Source organism: Pinus tabuliformis, chromosome 7 (assembly GCF_031772625.1).
Source record: "Pinus tabuliformis cultivar Carrire ecotype Pingquan chromosome 7, CPIR1, whole genome shotgun sequence".
NCBI classification, from domain to species: Eukaryota; Viridiplantae; Streptophyta; class Pinopsida; order Pinales; family Pinaceae; genus Pinus; species Pinus tabuliformis.
Window position 1 is genome coordinate 255,847,908 of NC_142293.1, and position 18,998 is coordinate 255,866,905.

General features: G+C 38.0%; 1 protein-coding gene across 1 annotated transcript; it reads left to right on the forward strand.

The window, feature by feature from the left end:
* Positions 1-1,085: 1,085 nt before the first annotated feature.
* Positions 1,086-2,233, forward strand: LOC149246822 (NDR1/HIN1-like protein 2). The gene has a single exon (XM_089455770.1). The coding sequence runs from the start codon at positions 1,475-1,477 to the stop codon at positions 2,054-2,056; it is 582 nt and encodes a 193-aa protein (XP_089311896.1). The 5' UTR covers positions 1,086-1,474; the 3' UTR covers positions 2,057-2,233.
* The last annotated feature ends 16,765 nt before the right edge of the window (positions 2,234-18,998 follow it).

The window sequence follows — 18,998 nt, forward strand, 5'->3', positions numbered from 1 at the left end:
ACAATTGCATGAGAGGTGGCAAAGAGACGATGACACAATTGCATAGAAAGGGGGTGAGTAAAATTTTGGGTAAAATGTGTTACCATGCAAATTAATTTTACATAAAACGTTATGAACGAATGCTAGCATCAGTCAACTCCCTGTTTAGTTCAGGAAATTTCTATTTCCACCACAAAATTTTAATTAATGCCTCCTGACATGTGGGGGAGATAAAGAAATATAACGCTCGCCGGTTTTTTTTTGTCCTCCAGTCATGACCGGGCGCGTTATATTTCTTTATCTCCCCCACATGTCAGGGGACATTAATTAAAATTTTGTGATGGAAATAGGAATCGCCGTTTAGTTCATGTTTTAACTTTATCTGAAAAGTGAGTTTTTCCTTCCAATAAGATTCCAAATACTTCAGTGCAGTGCGTATGATTGGCTAGTTAAAAAACTTGTCAGTGCGTATGATTAGCTAGTTAAAAAACTTGTCAGTGCGTATGATTAGCTAGTTAAAAAACTTGTCAATATTTAATAGGCTAGAAAATGCATTTATAAAATACTAATGGAAAACCTTAGGTTAAAATTATCGTTTTAATGGAAAGTACTGCCGGGAAGAGTGATATTGATCACTTTATACCTGCTGCTTTCGGCAGGTATAATGACAAAACAAAATCCAAATGATTTACATATACATAATTTGTAAAATTTAATAGAAAAATCAGCGGATCCTTTTACTTTACTTTGATATTTAGTTTGACTGTGATCCTAAAACTATATATTATACATAAAGCGCTTGGTGAACCTTTAAAGCGAACCTATACAGAAACGGAACCTTTGATGAGGGAAGTGTGAATGTGCTTTCGGTTGTTTCCCAAGCGTTCGGATCAAGGAAATTATAAAGAGAAGAACAAGATCAGTAAAACTTCATAAAATTTATAATTCGATCCTTCTCGTTCATGGATTTCCAAACCATATGCACAGAAACATTATTACTTTTTGTTTTATGTTAAAGTTTTCCCTCACTCACACGCTCAGAATAATTGTGCCCTCTCTTCTACCCTTTAACATCGTCACCCTCAAACAATCAAAGTTGAAAATCCTGCGCGTTCTACAAACTAATCCTTCAGAGCACAGTCTTACCGGCTTTAGAGTTTCAGTGGAAAAAAATAGATTGTTTTTTTCAAGAGCTCTCGGGCATATATTGTTTTGTATGGAATTGGATAGCTGGATTTATAAGACCAAACTTTTATTGGGCACTCAGGTGTATATAGTCTTGTCAGAAATTAGGTATATATAATCTGGTTTGGAAATAGGTATATAAAGTTTTCAAATATATAGTGTTGTTCTGAATTGGATAGCCAAATTTGTAAGACCAAACTTCCAGAACTAACCATTAGAACACAGTCATCCCAATACTAATAACCGCTACAACACAACCACCCTCAAAGCCAAGACTGATACCTTTTGCAGATTGCGTTGCTATACTTTCATGCCGAAATTAGGCCACGGCCGAAATTATTGCCGCGGCGGCGTATGTGGACAGCTTTTTCTATTAATAACATGGCTGGCAGCACGCCCCCACATGCCCAAATACTATGTGGACTATGCCTCCCTCTCACAGCTGAACGTTACAGACAAAATCCTGAATAGCAGAATGGAATTCAACGTTGCGGCTAGGAACCCAAATGGCAAAGTGGGCATATATTACCATAAAATGGAGTGGAACGTTTACTATGAAGATGAGAGAATTGCCACCGGATATTTGCCTCCCTTCCATCAGGGCCACAAGGACACTACCTTCCTGCAGCCTGTTTTAAGAGGGCATCAGTATGTGATATCCAGAGAAGATATTGCTAGGGATCTGGGGACTTTACAGAAGCAGAATTCATCTCTGGGCTCATTGGAGGTTCAGCTGAAATTGCATGCCAAGGTTCGTTACAAGGTTTGGTTCTGTAGGTCTTGTGATTTCAAGATGAGAGTTGAATGTAACCATCTATATGTCAATATCCATCATAATGATAGCCCTGGCGGTAATTCCTTTAACCGCACACCATGCAGGGTCCATATCTAATTTAAGTTTTTACTAATTCGCTGTAGTGCACCCAAGCCAACAGTAAGTCCTCTCTCAACTGGGCTCCAAATGGCTTTCTTTGTACAATTATTTGCAAATAATTGTACAAAACTTGATTACTTAGGTGTGGAACTTCAGATAATTGTGGTTGAATGTATTATCGAAAGCTTCATATAATTCTGGTTCAATGTAATATCGAAGGCTTGATACTGGTCCAATGTAGAATTCAACCCCCATAAGCGTTTTATCTGTCTGTAATTCATAGATTAGTTAAAAACTACATGAGAGTTCTCTAATCAATAGTCTAATATAGTCTCATTAATATTAAAGATGTGAACTTTAAATTAATAAAAAGTAATAACGATTAAAATAAAGCTAGTTTTCTCAACTTTCGCAAGTCCTTTTTGCAGCATATTTTCCGGTGGCTATTTTCTACGAAATTATTAAAGTTTAAAATTTAAAATTAAATTATAAAATTGGTATATATTAAGAGTTTGGATAGATTAATTTTTTGTTTTACATTCAATGAAAAATATTAAAAATGATAAATTTAAGTTGTAAAATTTATATATAGAAAGAAAATAATAACACCCAAAATTATATAATCTAATTTTAATAAAAACATAAAATTTTAAAACAAATATAACATAAACCAAATACAATTTACCATATAATGAATATTAAATATATAACATAAATATGATGTGAAAACACTCATAAAACCTAAAATTAAAAATTCTTATCATTTAATATAATATATATATTCTAAAGAAATAAATTAGTAGTCTTTTTCTCATTCCGAGGATTAGAATGAGTATCCTAGTACTAAGATCATTGGTACCAAACAAATCTTTCAATTTTTCTTTGCATCCAGTGAAAATTTGTTAATTTAAGTTCTTACATATATAGAATGTGATTTCAGTAAAAATAATAAACTTTTAAGAGAAATATAACATAAACCAAATATAATTTATGAAAATATATTTAGGAGGCATGTTCTTTTAAGGCATTCCATAATGTGAAAGTCATAGTTTGAAACTTTGTGGTTAAAAATCCAACCATGTTAAGGGTTGGTGTGGCTCAGGCTGAATGTGACCCTAGATAATTTTGATGACTTAGATGCCCCACTGTCACAGTTTCTCAAGCCAAAGGTTAAGTGTGCAGTCATCCTAGGACATACAACCTAGCAAATGATATATATATATATATATATATATATATATATATATATATATATATATATATATATATATATATAACCTCCACCCTAAATTCATCTTAGTTCTATATCTATCAAGGGCCGAGAGGGATCAAATTTCTCTTGCACTCAAAAGATTTAAGAGATTTGATTCTCTCGATGCTTATAGATCCATAGTTAAGATGGATCTAGGCTAGTTTAATTTTTTTAATATATGATATAGAAAAAAATATTATAGTTATTTTTAAAGATTACCCACCAAAACACAAAACAATATTTACAAATTTTGATTTTTCATCTAACATTACCAAAGGAAGAGAGAGAGAGAGGGAAACATAAATATGGAGAGAGAGAGAGAGAGTGCATATGTTTTCGGGGTGAGATAGAGAGACAAAGAAGTATATATATATATATATATATATATATATATATATATATATATATATATATATATATGGAGGGGAGAGAGGGAAGAAGAAAGAGACCTAGAGAGGGAAGGAGGGAGAGATGGATAGCTATGGAGACAAAGAGCATGTGTGTTTGTGGGGTGGTTGAGATATAGAGACAAAGAAGGAGAGATGGAGGGAGATATAGATATAAATGGCAGAGACAGAAAGAGAGAAAGATAGAGAAATGGGGGAGAGAGGGAGGAGGAGATAGAATGTTATTCATTGAAATAGATGTGAATCCTAGCAAATGATATCTATATATATATATATATATATAACCTCCACCCTAAATTCATCTTAGTTCTATATCTATCAAGGGCCGAGAGGGATCAAATTTCTCTTGCACTCAAAAGATTTAAAAGATTTGATTCTCTCGATGCTTATAGATCCATAGTTAAGATGGATCTAGGCTAGTTTAATTTTTTTAATATATGATATAGAAAAGAATATTATAGTTATTTTTAAAAGATTACCCACCAAAACACAAAACAATATTTACAAATTTTGATTTTTCATCTAACATTACCAAAGGAAGAGAGAGAGAGGGAAACATAAATATGGAGAGAGAGAGAGAGAGAGAGTGCATATGTTTTCGGGGTGAGATAGAGAGACAAAGAAGTAGATATATATATATATATATATATATATATATATATATATATATATATATATATATATGGAGGGGAGAGAGGGAAGAAGAAAGAGACCTAGAGAGGGAAGGAGGGAGAGATGGATAGCTATGGAGACAAAGAGCATGTGTGTTTGTGGGGTGGTTGAGATATAGAGACAAAGAAGGAGAGATGGAGGGAGATATAGATATAAATGGCAGAGACAGAAAGAGAGAAAGATAGAGAAATGGGGGAGAGAGGGAGGGGGAGATAGAATGTTATTCATTGAAATAGATGTGAATATTTCAGTGTAGATATTGACTCCCAACCCTATTTGATTAATTGCACTCGATGCATTATTTTCAGTGTAGTTGATTTATAATCTCATTTGATTGCTTGCAGTAAATTCATTGATTTCAGTACAAATGTTGATTTCCATTCCTGTTTAATTGCTTGCACTAGATGCATTGATTTTAGTGTAGATTTTGATTTCACTGTATATGTTGATTTCTAATCATATTTGATTAATTACACTAGATGCATTTATTTTAGTAAATACGTTGATTTCTAGTTCTATTTGAATGCTTACGCTAGATATATTGATTTCAATGTAGATGTTGATTTCTATTTTAACGGAATTAGATGTATGATGTACATCAATTTCAAAGTAATTAGATTAATAGTGTGTGTTGATTTTTGTAACAACCCCGAGTTAAAAGTTCATGTAATAAAGTTAATAAAGGAAAAATAAGACCAGGGTTAAGGGCCACTTATTCCAAGCTAAATGTTGAGAAAAATATGCTAGTGGGCATCACTTGTTCTGTTTATGGCTAAGGGGATATTGGCAAAGGCAATGGAAAAGACTTTGAAAAGGAAAACTTGCATTAATTGGAATTTTATTTATGAAAATAATGGAAATTAGGAGGAAAGGGAGGTGAAAGATCACAAGTTGCATGTGAAGAGGAAATTGAAGGAAAACAGAGAAAAATGAAGAAATTATAGGCATCAATAATAAAAAGACATTAGAGCATTAGTTTGTATCCTTTTGTCAGTTAATTTTCAGAATTGGTTTCACATAGGAGAAGAGAACCAAGAGGAGAAGGAAATCAAGAAAGAAAAGGAATGACAAGGAAGTACAAGGAAAGCAAAGGAAATCAAGGATCAAGCAAAGAAAGGGTGGATCAGGAAGCTTCAGCAGGAGTACTTGCACGTAACAGATTGCATGTATGGTTTCCTAACTGGTTTTGACATGCATGCATGTATATTGGTTTCTTTGTTGTCGGTGGCATGGGCTTTGCTAGGTTTTAAAATTGGTTTGATCCATGCCTTGCAATTTCCAAATAACCATGGTGTGGTGGGATTCATTCTTGGTTGAGGTTTGGATTTCAAAAAGGTTATGGATTCGAGAGGTGGTCTCAAGAAAATCCCAAGGGTTAGGGGTGGAGATGGTTTTCTCGAGGAAGCCCTCAATAAGTGGGTGGAGACAGGAAAATTCCTCAAGGGATGGTGAAAGAATTCTGAGGCATCCAAGCTCAGTTTGGTTTGTGAGGCATCTAAATTCTGAGGCATCCAAATTCTTCATGGTCCCAGAATTCTTGTGGACCTCCTACTCCTCCTTCAAGACAATTCTCCCAACCTATTCCACAACAACAACTACAACTACCTATTGGTGCACCCACTAGAAATCCTCCTCTTCATCCTCAACTGCCTATCCAATCCAAAACCAAATAATAGATGGGTTCAACCGGTTGAGACACTCAACCTCCCTGCATATAGTATTGCCACTATGGAATGTAGCAAATTAAATCTTCTATCTGGTCAAGTGATCAATACTCAGACTTCACCTATAATTATTGAACATACCAATGATGAAGTCTTAGAACCAGAACAAAGAATGATAGGGGATGAGCGAGCACATATTCCTATAAATAAACAAGCCCCCTCACAAACTATTGTTACTAGAGGATGTCAGATTGGTCCACCTTATCTAGAATGATTATCTTTGGGCAAAAAAAGTGTTCATCGTAAATTTGATGTTTTAGGTGAATTGCAGAATTTATTTGTTAAAATTTCGTTACACTAAGCTATGAAGGATGTACCGATTTATGCTAAGACAATTAATGAATATTGTTCTAAGAACCCAGGCAGAAAACCAAAGGACCCACTTACTATTCATGTTATGGGTAAATTATGAGATATAATGTTGGGGAAATCTATACCTGTCAAATACGCGGATCCTGGGAATCTGATTTTGATAGTGCAGATTAATGGGGTGGATATCCCAAATGTACGGGTAGATTTGAGGGCCTCGATTAATATTATAACCTCTACATCCATGATTACCTTGGGTCTGAAAAACCTTAAACCAACTCCCACCATCATAGAATTGGCAGATCAGTCTACTATCAGACTAGTAGGGAAGTTGTAAGATATCACTATTTTGGTAGACTCATGGCAGTACCTTGTTGACCTTTTGGTTTTACACAACCAATCACCATCCGGTGGGCATCCTTTTATTTTAGGAAGAACTTGGCTTGCAACCACAGATGCTTACCTCATGTGATGGTCTGGAAACATGGTAATATCCAATGGGGAAGTTACAAAGAACCTTATCCTTTGCCCCCTGCAGAACCAAGTTCATCAAATAAACCCGGATTTACCTTGATATACAAGTCTCTACCTACTAAAGTACCTAAATCTGAGAATGAAGAACTTAGACCCATCCTTACCATCAACGAGGCTCTCAATTTTAAATATGAAATGGAGGATGATGCCATTATAACCTTTCTCAGCAGTCCTAACTCTGTTTTTGAATCAATCCATTAGTTTTTAGAAACTATCAGGAGTTGCAATGTTAAGGAAGATATTGAACTAGAAACAAAAGTAGAAAATATTCCTTAAATTGTACCTCGTAATAGTGTTCCTATACAAATTGAACCAGGGGAAACATTAAATATCAGTCATGGCCTGTCACACTCCCAATCCTAATAGTTGCTAAAAGTCCTTCAGGAGCATAAAGGAGCCTTTGCTTGGGAGTACACAGATATGAAAGGCATCCCTATTGATTTATGTACTCATCATATATACATTAAAGAGGAATGTCGACCTATTAGGCAGCCATAAAGAAGAATGAATCTTTCCTTAAAAAACATTGTCAAAGAAGAATTACATAAGCTACTAGATGTGGGTTTTATTTATCAAATATCGGAAAATTAATGGGTTTCCCCGCTGGTCATTGTTCCTAAGAAGAATCAAAAGTGGCGGATTAGCGTTGATTACAAGGAACTAAAAAAATCAACTCAAAAAGACCATTTTCACTTACCCTTTATTGACTAAGATCTTGATACATTAGTCGGGAAGGAGTTCTTCTCCTTTCTGGACGGATTTAGCAGATACAATCAAATACAAATAGCTCCTGAGGATCAGGAAAAAACTACCTTCACATTCCCTTGGGGAACCTTTTCCTACCGAGTCCTTCCATTTCACCTTTATAACACACCTGCTACCTTCTAAAGGGCAATATTAGGAATTTTCTCTAATCTAGTTAATGATAGTGTTCAGATTTACATGGACGACATTACCCATATTGGGATTCCTTTACAGAAGCTTTGAAAAACTTAGAGAAAGTACTTGAAAAATGCAAGCAAACACATGTTTCTCTTAGTATTGTCAAATGTCATATGATGATGAAAGAAGGAATAGTGTTGGGACACTTGCTTTCAGCTGCAAGAATTCGGGTTGATCCTATGCAGGTAGAGGTAATATTAAAATTTCCTATACCTAAGACACCGACAAAAGTACACAACTTTATTGGTTATGATGCTTATTATACATGTTTCATAGAATTTTTTTCTAAAATAGCATTCCTACTTTTTCAATTGCTACCTAAGGATGCAGAATTTGTGTGGACAAGTGAATGTGAAGCAAAATTTGTAGAAATCAAAAAACTAGTCTGCAAGGCTCCGATATTACACGGTCCTAACTGGAAGTTCCCATTTCAAATCTCTACTGATGCTTCTCAAAAAGCAGTGGGGGTGGTTTTGGGTCAACAGGAGGACAAGAAACCGTACACAATTTACTATGTCAGCAAGAATTTGACCCCTACTGAATTAAACTATACAATAACTGAAAAGGAGTTCTTGGCTATCATTTATGTTATTAATAAATTTCGGCGTTATATCACAAGGTATCCTACTTTCGTGCACACTAATCATACAACTATCAAGTATATCACAAGGTATCCTACTTTCGTGCACACTAATCATACAACTATCAAGTATCTGATGAACAAACCAATAACCCCTGGTCACGTTACAAGATGGTTACTATTGATTCAAGAATTTGATATTACCATTGTAGATCAACCAGGGAAAGATAACGTAGTTGCATGGATACTAGTGATGAACATACACCTGTAGAGGATAGTTTTCTAGATGAACATATTTTTTCAATTTCTACTCACACTCCATGGTATGCAGATATTGCTAACTATCTTGCTATAGGAAAGGTGCCTCAACACTTTCCTTATAGAGAACAACGAAGGATTATCCATCATAGTGCTCGTTATTCATGGATAGAGGGATATCTCTTTTACACAGGATCTGACCAACAAATCCGGCACTACATAAGTGGTGATGACATCTATGATGTCCTAAAAGTTGCTCATGATGGCCCCTGTGGGGGACATTTTGTAGATAAGCAGAAAGGTCATAAGGTGTTACAAATGGGATACTATTGGCCTTCTATTTTTCATGATGCAAGGAATATGTTAGATGGTGCGATAGTTGGCAGTAGATGGGTTAGCCTGGTCGGGCAGATGAAATGTTGTTACAGCCCCAACTAGCTCTTGAGCCCTTTGAAAAATGGGTTATCAATTTCTTTGGACCATTTAATCCACCTTCACAATAGAAAGTTCACATTCTGGTTTGCACGGATTATGTAAAAAAGTGGGTAGAGGCCAAGACTATTGTGAAAGCAAAAGAACAGGTTCTCTTGGACTTTTTATTCAAGAAATTATTGCACGGTATGGAGCTCCTAGAGGGATAGTTTCAGATGGAGGGGCACATTTTACATCACATCTGATAGCAGGACTTATGAAAAAGTACGGAATCAAGCATAAGGTAACATCTCCATAACACCCTCGAGAAAATGGTCAATTTGAAAGCACAAACAAGGTACTAGAGAATATTGTTACAAAGACTGTAGCGAATCGTCACTAGAATTGGGTTGAAAAACTTCCTGAGGCATTATGGGCATATAGAACAACATGGCGGAACACAATAGGGTTTTCACCATACAAGATTGTTTATGGGAAATCCCCTTTGTTTCCAGTGGAATTCAAAATTGAGACATAGGTGTTATAGACATTTTTGGGCACTGCAACCCCAAGCATAAATGTCCATAAACTAAGGGCTCCTAAGTCCATAAAAGTGTTGTTCCAACCCCTAAAAGAACAAGGTCAACTGATTACAGCTTCTCCCAGAAATTCTCCATGAAAAACTGCTCAGAAATGGTCAAAACTGGACCATTTCACCTGCTCCATAGGCAAAGTGCATTGCATCTCACCTAAATACACACAGTAGGTGTGTTGCATTTCAAAAATCCATTCTATGGGGTGCGATGGGCGAGAAGGGACAAATGGCAGTGTTAATCGCCAGGTGGAGGAGCATGGAATCTTCCAGAAACTTCTCCTGTGACACTTGCCTCTCTGAATTCGACCAGGGATGAGTAAGAGATCATCAATCTCCAAGTGGAAGCAAGAACTTTCAAAGGGAAGACACTAATCAAATCTCAAAAGCTGACTCACCTCCCTTACAGACATCTATATATGGATCCCTCATCCCAGAGATCCATAGGCTGGAATTTTGCATCTTGTAAGGAATTACTGTTGGTTTCTTGAGGCAACATCATAGTGTTGGGTGTTCTAAGCTTTTCATGAGGTGAAGAAGGGCTCACTTGCTGAGAGGATGATGCTGGGTCAAAACGATTGGTTGTAACTCTCTTGGCTCTTTCTTGATTATCAATAAAGCTATTCAATTTTTCCTCCATACTCTTGTGTGATTTACGTTTTACGCATTTGTATGGTCAATTTACATCTGATCCTAGATTGTTTATGGTAATAGATCCATGTTCTCGTATAGTGTTGTGCTGCTTTGATTCTACAGGTACTCTGTGAAGCTGGGTATACAAGAAAGCAAGTAGCAAAGGACTATCAGAAGAGAGAGGAATCGAGCAAGGAACCAAGCGCAAGACAGAGGTTGGTCTCCTTTATTCTTCTCTCATCTATCTTTCATAAAGGAAAATGAAAGTAGTTTTACTTTGTTTGTTTCTAAGGTAGCTACCAGCCTTAGTGGGATTAGGAGTTCTGCATAGACACTTTTCCCTGTAACAAAATGGCGACTCCACTGGGGAGTGAATAGATTGATTGTTTATCTACATTTTTTTACTTTATAAACCTACAAATGGAGCCTGAAGTCAAGCCAGCTAGCCTTTGAACTTCATTTGCTATGCAAGTGCAAAGTAGATCAACGCTGCTTCAGTCAATCTCCGGGTTTTGTTTATGATTTAAACAATTGATTTACAAGCTCTCTAATTGCCCTTGTGGTGGCTCTAGTAACCTCTTTAGATCTACCCCTATGATTGATTTACTTATTACCACTTGTTCGGCCAAAATCCCTGAACTGAACTACAAACTGTGACCTGGAACCCAATCAAAGTCTCGTCCCTGGTCCAGCGCATTGTCTGTTATGTGAACCTCAAATTCAGCGCACTTCCCGAGTGTAGTAGGTGCGTTGCATTTCAATTTCACTGTGTTATAGGTGCGCTGATTAGACAAGGCCTTGTTCCTAAACATTGGTTTCTGTGTTCACTCTTTTCAGATCTATTCAAGAGTTTTGTTGCCTGTAGTCAGTACACCTCTGTTTGAAACCCCTTTCCTTGCTATTATTCCACCTCCATTGTGCAAAGAACTGTAAATGTTTTTATGTATTTTTTGAGTCATTTTCAGTTCTCCTTTACAAAGAAGTAACGTAATTGTGTTGTCGTTTCTTGATTTGAAAGTGTTGCAAGTGTCGTTTTCAGTCATAGAAGAGAGTTTGATTGCTCTTGATAGTCGATTACCCTGTTACTATTGTATTTGATCTGAATTAGTATTTTTTCTAGTGTCGAAAGCAAGTTTTCAATTCCAAATCGCAAAGTGTTGTCATTGTCCTCATTTTGTTTTGAAAAGAAACTTGTTAGTAATTGTTGCTTTGAAAAATAATTCAGATTTGCGCAATAGCTTTCTTTTTACCATTTACACATTAAGAAGGCTGAAAACAAATACATGCATGTGCATTTGCATTTAGACTGTTTGTTGGTTTGATTTAGGACAGTGCATATAGTGTGTGCTCTTTGCTCTTTGTTGAAAGAACGCCATCTCTCTTTCCTTAGTAGCTAGGATTTTCATTTGAAAAAAATAAGATTAAACGACTGTTTATCATCTTAGATTGCATTTTAGGAATTGTACATCGACATCACGCGGTGAACCTGAAAGGCAAATTTCTTAAGCAAGATCAACTATAAAATAAATTTAATGAATCTAACAACGCTTTGGAACCTAACGCACAACATCTAGAAGTCTAGGTTAGAGATGTATTCCGGCGTTCTAAAACCTGGTAACAGTTGTTTTCGCTATTGGTTGGGTGATTCCTCCACTTTGAGACGATCAGTGCCAGTACGGACTTGTGCTCCCATGTACCGTCGAGTATATTTTGGGAGACCATAATAGGCTTAATCCTTTATCCATAGGAAGCCATGTTTGCCGCCCTATCGATCGCAATGCACTAAACACAGCATTCGGGAAGATTGATTGCCGTACCGTAAAAAGTATTCTGCAGTTTTGCGATTGGTTTGGTAATCACTCTGTCTAGATTTCCAGAGCAGTCCCTTTCATTCCTTTTCAGACTCCTTAACGGAAAAGGTCCATCTGAGCACTTGTCACTTCAGGCTCATTAAAAATCAAAGGCGACTAGAGTCATCTTTTCTTTTTTCTCGACTCTTAAAAATTGAAAAAACAAGTTGTGTCAAGGCATCTAAAATTCATTTAATTCAGAAATATACTTCCCCTTGATTTTTAGTTGATCGAGTAATCCGCAATCATGGAAGAAAGTCAATTGAAACCTCGTTGTTCACGTAGGCTTATGAGTCAGCTGTATTTGTCTCCAGAATCGAAACTATTACGGACAAAGCGAACTCGTTTAACCGGTTCCAAATCCCCTGGTAAAGTTAGAACAAGTGTTCCAACACCATCAGAGACTCCAGTTACTCCAAACATTTCTGGTATCCCTGCCTTTACAGAAGAAGTTCAGCAGCCACCGAAGGACAGTAGCACTGATCCTAGTGTGAGAGTAAACACTTGTGTTACTGAACCAGTTCCATCTACAACTGATTCGGAGGGTGTTACTCCCCAAACATCTATCGCTGCAGATTCCATACCTTCTTCGGCACCAGAAATATTTTACAGACCAGACAGTCTACCTCTTCCACCTGGTCTGATTGCTATAGAAGAGATTGTGGAGGATCCTCCATCTAGTACTCCATCGCAATTTGGAGTCGAGATCACTCTGTATCCTTCTTCATCAGAAATTAGTCTACCGCCATCGGAAGCTCCTGTAGAATCGCTAGGCAATCTTTTGGATAGACTAGAAATGTCTGAACAACCATCAACATCTAGGACTGTGTCATCCGACATAGCGACAACAGAACTTCCTGCTGTCACTCCAATAATGTTCGCCGGTATACCATCTGTCCCAACTAGTTCTCAATCGCTAGAAGGGGTCCACTCAGGGGCTATTTCGACAGTATGGTCCGTTCCTGTTTTTTCATTCGGAATAGTGTCTGGAAACTCTTATGTTGAATCTCAGCAAATTGATCCTTCAGGGTGTCAATTTGGGCAGTCTGGTCCTCAAGGGCAAACCATACCTTTAAGTACCGGGTTACCGCCGTATGGGGGATAGTATACCCTTTCATTGTCTCCTCCGGGAGGAAAACCATATGGGAGTTCACAACAAAATTCAGGTTATGCTGGAATTACATCTAGCGGTTGGGTGCCGATACTACCTCAACAACCAAGAGTTGTATATTCGATGCAACAATGCTTACCTATGTCAAATATACCGACTATGCCAGCTATTGTGACGGTGTCGCAAGTACAAGCGCTGCCTGTTGTATGCCAACCTCAGGTTTCTCAGGTGGTAATGCAACAGCCTCTTGTCCCTGCGACTCAACCACAATCGCCAACTAGTGGAATGACACAGGCCCAAACGGGTACAATTACCCCTCATCTTGGTCAAACAGTTAGTATTGGACAACAGCACATGGCTTCGCAACCATGGCTGGTGCAGTACCAACAACCGCAATTCCAACAGGTATACCAAGGATGTGAGCAACAAATGTTTGAAGATAGTGGGCAACCCTATATTCAAAACAGTCAAAATCAATCATTCTACAATCTTTATGCCCATCAACCTTACCAAATTTACCAGCATCAAATGCATTATGCTGGTATGCAGAGACCAACTCCTCAGGTGATTCCGTCTTATCCTAGGTGTGCTTCACCTAACCTGAATCAACAATTTCCCTTCGTGGCAACTTTAGAGTTACCAGATCTAAATCAGTTAACAAACGATCCAATCGCCTACGCCCCTTGGTGGCCAGCGATTCCACATAAACTTCCACCAGATATTCCTAAATTTAATGGAAATCCGGGTGAAGATCCGTCAAATCATGTGATTTTTGGTCATCTGTGGTGTTCATCAAACACCCTAAACAATGATTCGATTAGGCTTCGCCTTTTTCAGAGGACGTTAACTGGTCCGGCAGCAAAATGGTATATCAAATTACCCAGAGCTTCGTTTGACAATTTCAGTACCCTAGCCACAATCTTTTTAACCCATTTTCAGTTACCGATAAGGTATGAAATGGGAACAGAACTTCTTACCAATTTCAAACAAACAACGGCCACTCACATATCCGATCATATTCATGAGTGGCGACGTCGTCGTAGAATGGTAAAAACGTATGTTCCTGATCAGCTTTTAGCTGAATGGTTTATTAAGTCTTTATTACCTTCCATCACAGAAGATGTGGCAGAGGGAGGAGTCGTCACTGAAGAGCAAGTTATTGCTCGTGCACAGTATCTAGACTTGATCTATACTCAGTCTGGCATGCTCTATGATAAAATACCTGATGCTCCTAGACCAGAATTTTCCATTCCTCCCCCTCCTAAATCAAACAAATACTCTGATGCCGGCGATGCCGTGATAGGTACGACAAGCACGAAATCGATAAAGGCTACATCTAAGAAAGCCCGTAAGATTTCTGATCAAAATGCAAATGAAGAACTTCTCGCCTCGGAGGTAAATGCCATGTCGACCGACAAGGGCATACAACTGAAGCAACCAGGAGGCAAGAAGAAAAAGAAAGGGAAGAACAAGAAACAGGAGGAGTCGTCTCCTGAAAAATCTTCTATAAACCCTTCTGGAAATAGGAAACCAAATCATCCATGCTTTATATGCGATGAGGATCATTGGACATCGAATTTTCCATATAAAGATGAGCTTAGAAAATTCTTCAAGAATACAAAAACCTCGGAAGTATTAACTGATCTGTTTCCGAATCCAGGAACAAATATGGTTGCTAGTGACAATGCTTCCCGATCCCAAGTACTTATGCTGTCCATTTCAAAGCACCAAAATGATGCTTTGATATCGACAAAGAATAAAGATTACGGGAACAGCTGTCAAACAACAAGGCTAAAGATCAACCTAGTAGTTCGACAACAACTTCGACCGAAGTTGTGCCACCCATCATTCCTGAGCTAACGATAAAGCCGCCAAAGGGAGTAGTACACAAATCGACATTTAATCCTCGTGCCAGAGCAGCACAACATTATAATATAGTAGGGGACTTGGCCCAATCGCCATCCGCTATGTCGACACTTGAGGTACCGCAAAATTGCCCCTCCCAAAAGCAAGCTTTATTATCAGCAATAGGTGGGATTGACCCAATGGATTCCAATCTTGTGGCCTTTGATCATAAAGGATATGTCCCTCAGTTACCAACTTAACTAGATTTCCTAATTCAAGTGAAATCCCTCAACAAAATTGTTCATCGAACAATTATTGATGAGGGGGCATCTACATTTATTATGTCGATGAGTTGCTGGAAAAGTTTAGGCTCACCACCCTTGTCGAGATCATCAACGATGTTAAAAGCATTTGATGGACGATCATACACTCCATACGGGATTTTAAGTAACTTGCAATTTGAACCGGGGGGCAAAACAATAGAAATTGATTTTGAAGTAATCGACGGAAACCTCGATTACAACATCCTACTGGGAAGGCCCTGGATATATGCCATGGCCTCAGTTGTGTCGACCTACTTCAGGAAGATTGCATTTCCCTTCCAAGGAAGAATTACAATCGTTGACCAACAAACATTTCTCCCCAAAATTTCACAAGTTACGGGAAGCATTCCAATGATCCATGGAAGCAATCATTCACTTCAAAATATTGGAGTAGGCCTCTTAAAAGACCTTGCTTTAATGGGTACTTTTTCCCTACCGCCTCCGAGTAATTTGGCGGAAGTGGCCACAGTGGGAACCTGCAATATGAAATCTTCTATATCTAATGGATTCAGAAGATTCCTAAACATTTTGTCAGCATGGATCATCGCCATTTTAGAAATATTGTAGCAATCAATTTTCTTGGCCTGGGGGGCAAACCCAAATCAATGCTCATCAAGTGTTTGGATAGATAGGTCTAAGGAATATGGTACCTCTTCAGATCCTTGGTCACATGTACATTATACAGACAAAGGAATCATTCAGTCAATGATGTTAGGAGAGGCACCATGGGAAGATTACCACCATCGTTCCCATCTCCCGAATTACAACGAATATTATTCCAATGACCTTAATCATCCTTCAGTTTTTGATTTTCTATCAAATACTGTAAATACGGTGGATTTCGAGGATGGTTCTTATCTCGTGTCGACCTCGTTAAAAAATGAAACAAGGAGTCATGAGGATAGTTCTTTTACTGTGTCAACCTCATTAAAAAATGAAACAAATCCCCTTTCCAAATCTCAAAGGTAAACCTTCATTCCAACCACCGAGGTGAATGCAATGAAGCTTGGGGGGCATGCACCTCGATTTGCGTTATTATGTTGGGGGCATGCAAACTTATCACGAGCAGTGTTACTACAGGGTTCAAGCTCATTAAAAAATAAACCCGCCACGAGTAGTGTTACTTCAGGGTTCAAGCTCATTGAAAAATAAACCCGCCACGAGCAGTGTTACTGCAGGGTTCAAACTCGTTAAAAAATAGACCCGCATCGAGCAGTTTTAACACAGACTTCATGCTCGTTAAAAAATAAACATAAGCAATGAGCAAATGTTTCCCCCAACATTTAAGCTCATTAAAAAATGAACCAATTTCCTATAAATAACCATCGTGAATGTAGTACTTCAGCCTTTGAAGCCTTGGTCGTGTTCTCATCATCACCTCCACTTTGTATTGGCCGATCATTAACCTCCACTTGATTGTTTACCCCTTTTGAGGAATAGCTGCGAAGAGTGATTCTATTAGCCATCCTTGTAACACTGCAGTGATTGGGAAATTCCAAACCTTACCTGGAATCAGCTGCTACCCGAATTTATCACTCGTTCCTCAAAAAACGAGTCTCCTTTAAGCTCTTTTCAGCTGACTCGTAAAATATGAAAAGATTGCCCTGCCATTGGCCTCTCCATCTCGTTAAAGCGACCGGAAGTGCTATCCCTTCTTTAGATTTTAATCTTTTTGGACCTGAGGGATTATTACACAAAAAGATCGAGTGCTTGTTTTATTCGGCTCGTTAAAAGTACCGAAAATTCATCCCTTCTGTATTGTTTTATACTTTTTCAGACCTAAGGGATTAGATGACGAAAAAGGATTTTTGGAGTTTCCTTTACGTCTGTTTTTAGACTCTCTAAAATTGAAAAGGACCGAGTTATCTTTGTCGTTAAACTCGTTAAAACCTAATAGCGACAAACTTGCCCATAACAGACAAGAACGAGTTTCACTATCGCTAGGCTCGTTAGAACATAGCGATGGGTTTGCCCGAAGGGAAAATTATAGAACAAGCATATGTTATCCTCCTCAAGCTTGACAAAAATAAAGAGGTACTGGTCAGCAATGACTGGGGAAAAATTGGGAAAAAACTTGAAGAAACTTTGTTGGTAGCAATTCGCTCTTGAACATGACACTTTCACTCCGCATCCAAGTTGGGTTGGGTTGTTTCATTCACCGGTCACATCACCATGGTCACATCACACCATCCACATTTGGGGTTAATGCTACCAATCCACCATGTCAGTGTCGCCGATATGTTCAAGAGAAGTCACTCAAAGAATTCACCTGTGCCTCACCCGCTGCAATACATTTACGCTCCATCCTTTCATGACCGCCACCCTGAACCTTATATCACCAGATCATTTTCACCTCCATTAAAATAATTTGCTCCGTTCCGTGTCATTGATGTGGGATTCATTAAGGCCCTCCTATGACGGATCGCTTCTTGTTGACATCAGCTCATTATCCAAGAAGTCGATCTAGGAACACCCATTTCAGTACTTTGAAGCTTGCATGCCTCAATGGCAAGTTTCTCACTTCCGGCGACAGGTTTACATCAATGGCCTTCGACTGAAAGATTTTGCGTGGTGTTCGACGCCAAGTCCCTTATTCACACCACATGAATTGTACTGCAGTACCTTGAGGATCATTATCATTATCGATGATTCCTCTCGCGCCTGTTAACAGCTTACATCATTGGCTGGTAATCACGTGATGTCTTTCCATGTTCGACTCCAGAACATCTCTCACATGGATCGACTTGTACTTTGAGTAAAGATCGAACAATATTGAAGACCCGGGATCTAGTTTCATCCATCCGAGCTGCGATATATATTCAGGAAAATAAAGACATCAAATGTACATCATTGCTGCACAGATAATCATCCAATCTAAGAGATGATGGCTCTACCAGAATCATCAGTCTACACTCAGACGATTGTCTGTCCTATGTACATGAAAATGAATTTATAAATCTGAGCATGGGAATGCCCGCCTCAGCTAGATCTTGAAAATATTATGAAGATAATGTATTGTATTGTATCTTATTACAGGTCTCTGTTGGGTCCCTATAATACTAGTGATTACCCCATTACTATTGTAGTTATACCCCTTATTTATATTGTTGTGCCCTTATTACCCCCATATTGTTATTCCTGTGCCCCATAGAATCCCTCTATTGTTATTTTTGTGGCTTTATATTATTATTGTTAGGTCGGCTCAATTATATTGTGACTCCCTAGACTCTTATATATAGAAAGGAGGTTTTGTCATTTGTATCATCCAAGAATTGTTCATTTATGTAATGTAAAGGAGGTTGCCCCTCGAAGAGGCTGAATTCTAAGGCATTGATCTATCTTTTCTATCTTTTCTTGAGCTGTTTTCATAACATTTCGTATCAGAGCTTTGGATTCTAGGGTTTCGCTGCTCCAAACAGGTCATCGTGGCATTTTCGCTATAACTTTTTTTCTGTGACGTTTCAGAAGTCGCAAAACAAACACATTTGAGAAGAAATCACGCTGAACCTTGGGTCCA

What these genes read in the sequence shown, in the direction of transcription:
- LOC149246822 (XM_089455770.1), top strand. Translation starts at nt 1,475, where the DNA reads ATGCCGAAATTAGGCCACGGCCGAAATTATTGCCGCGGCGGCGTATGT.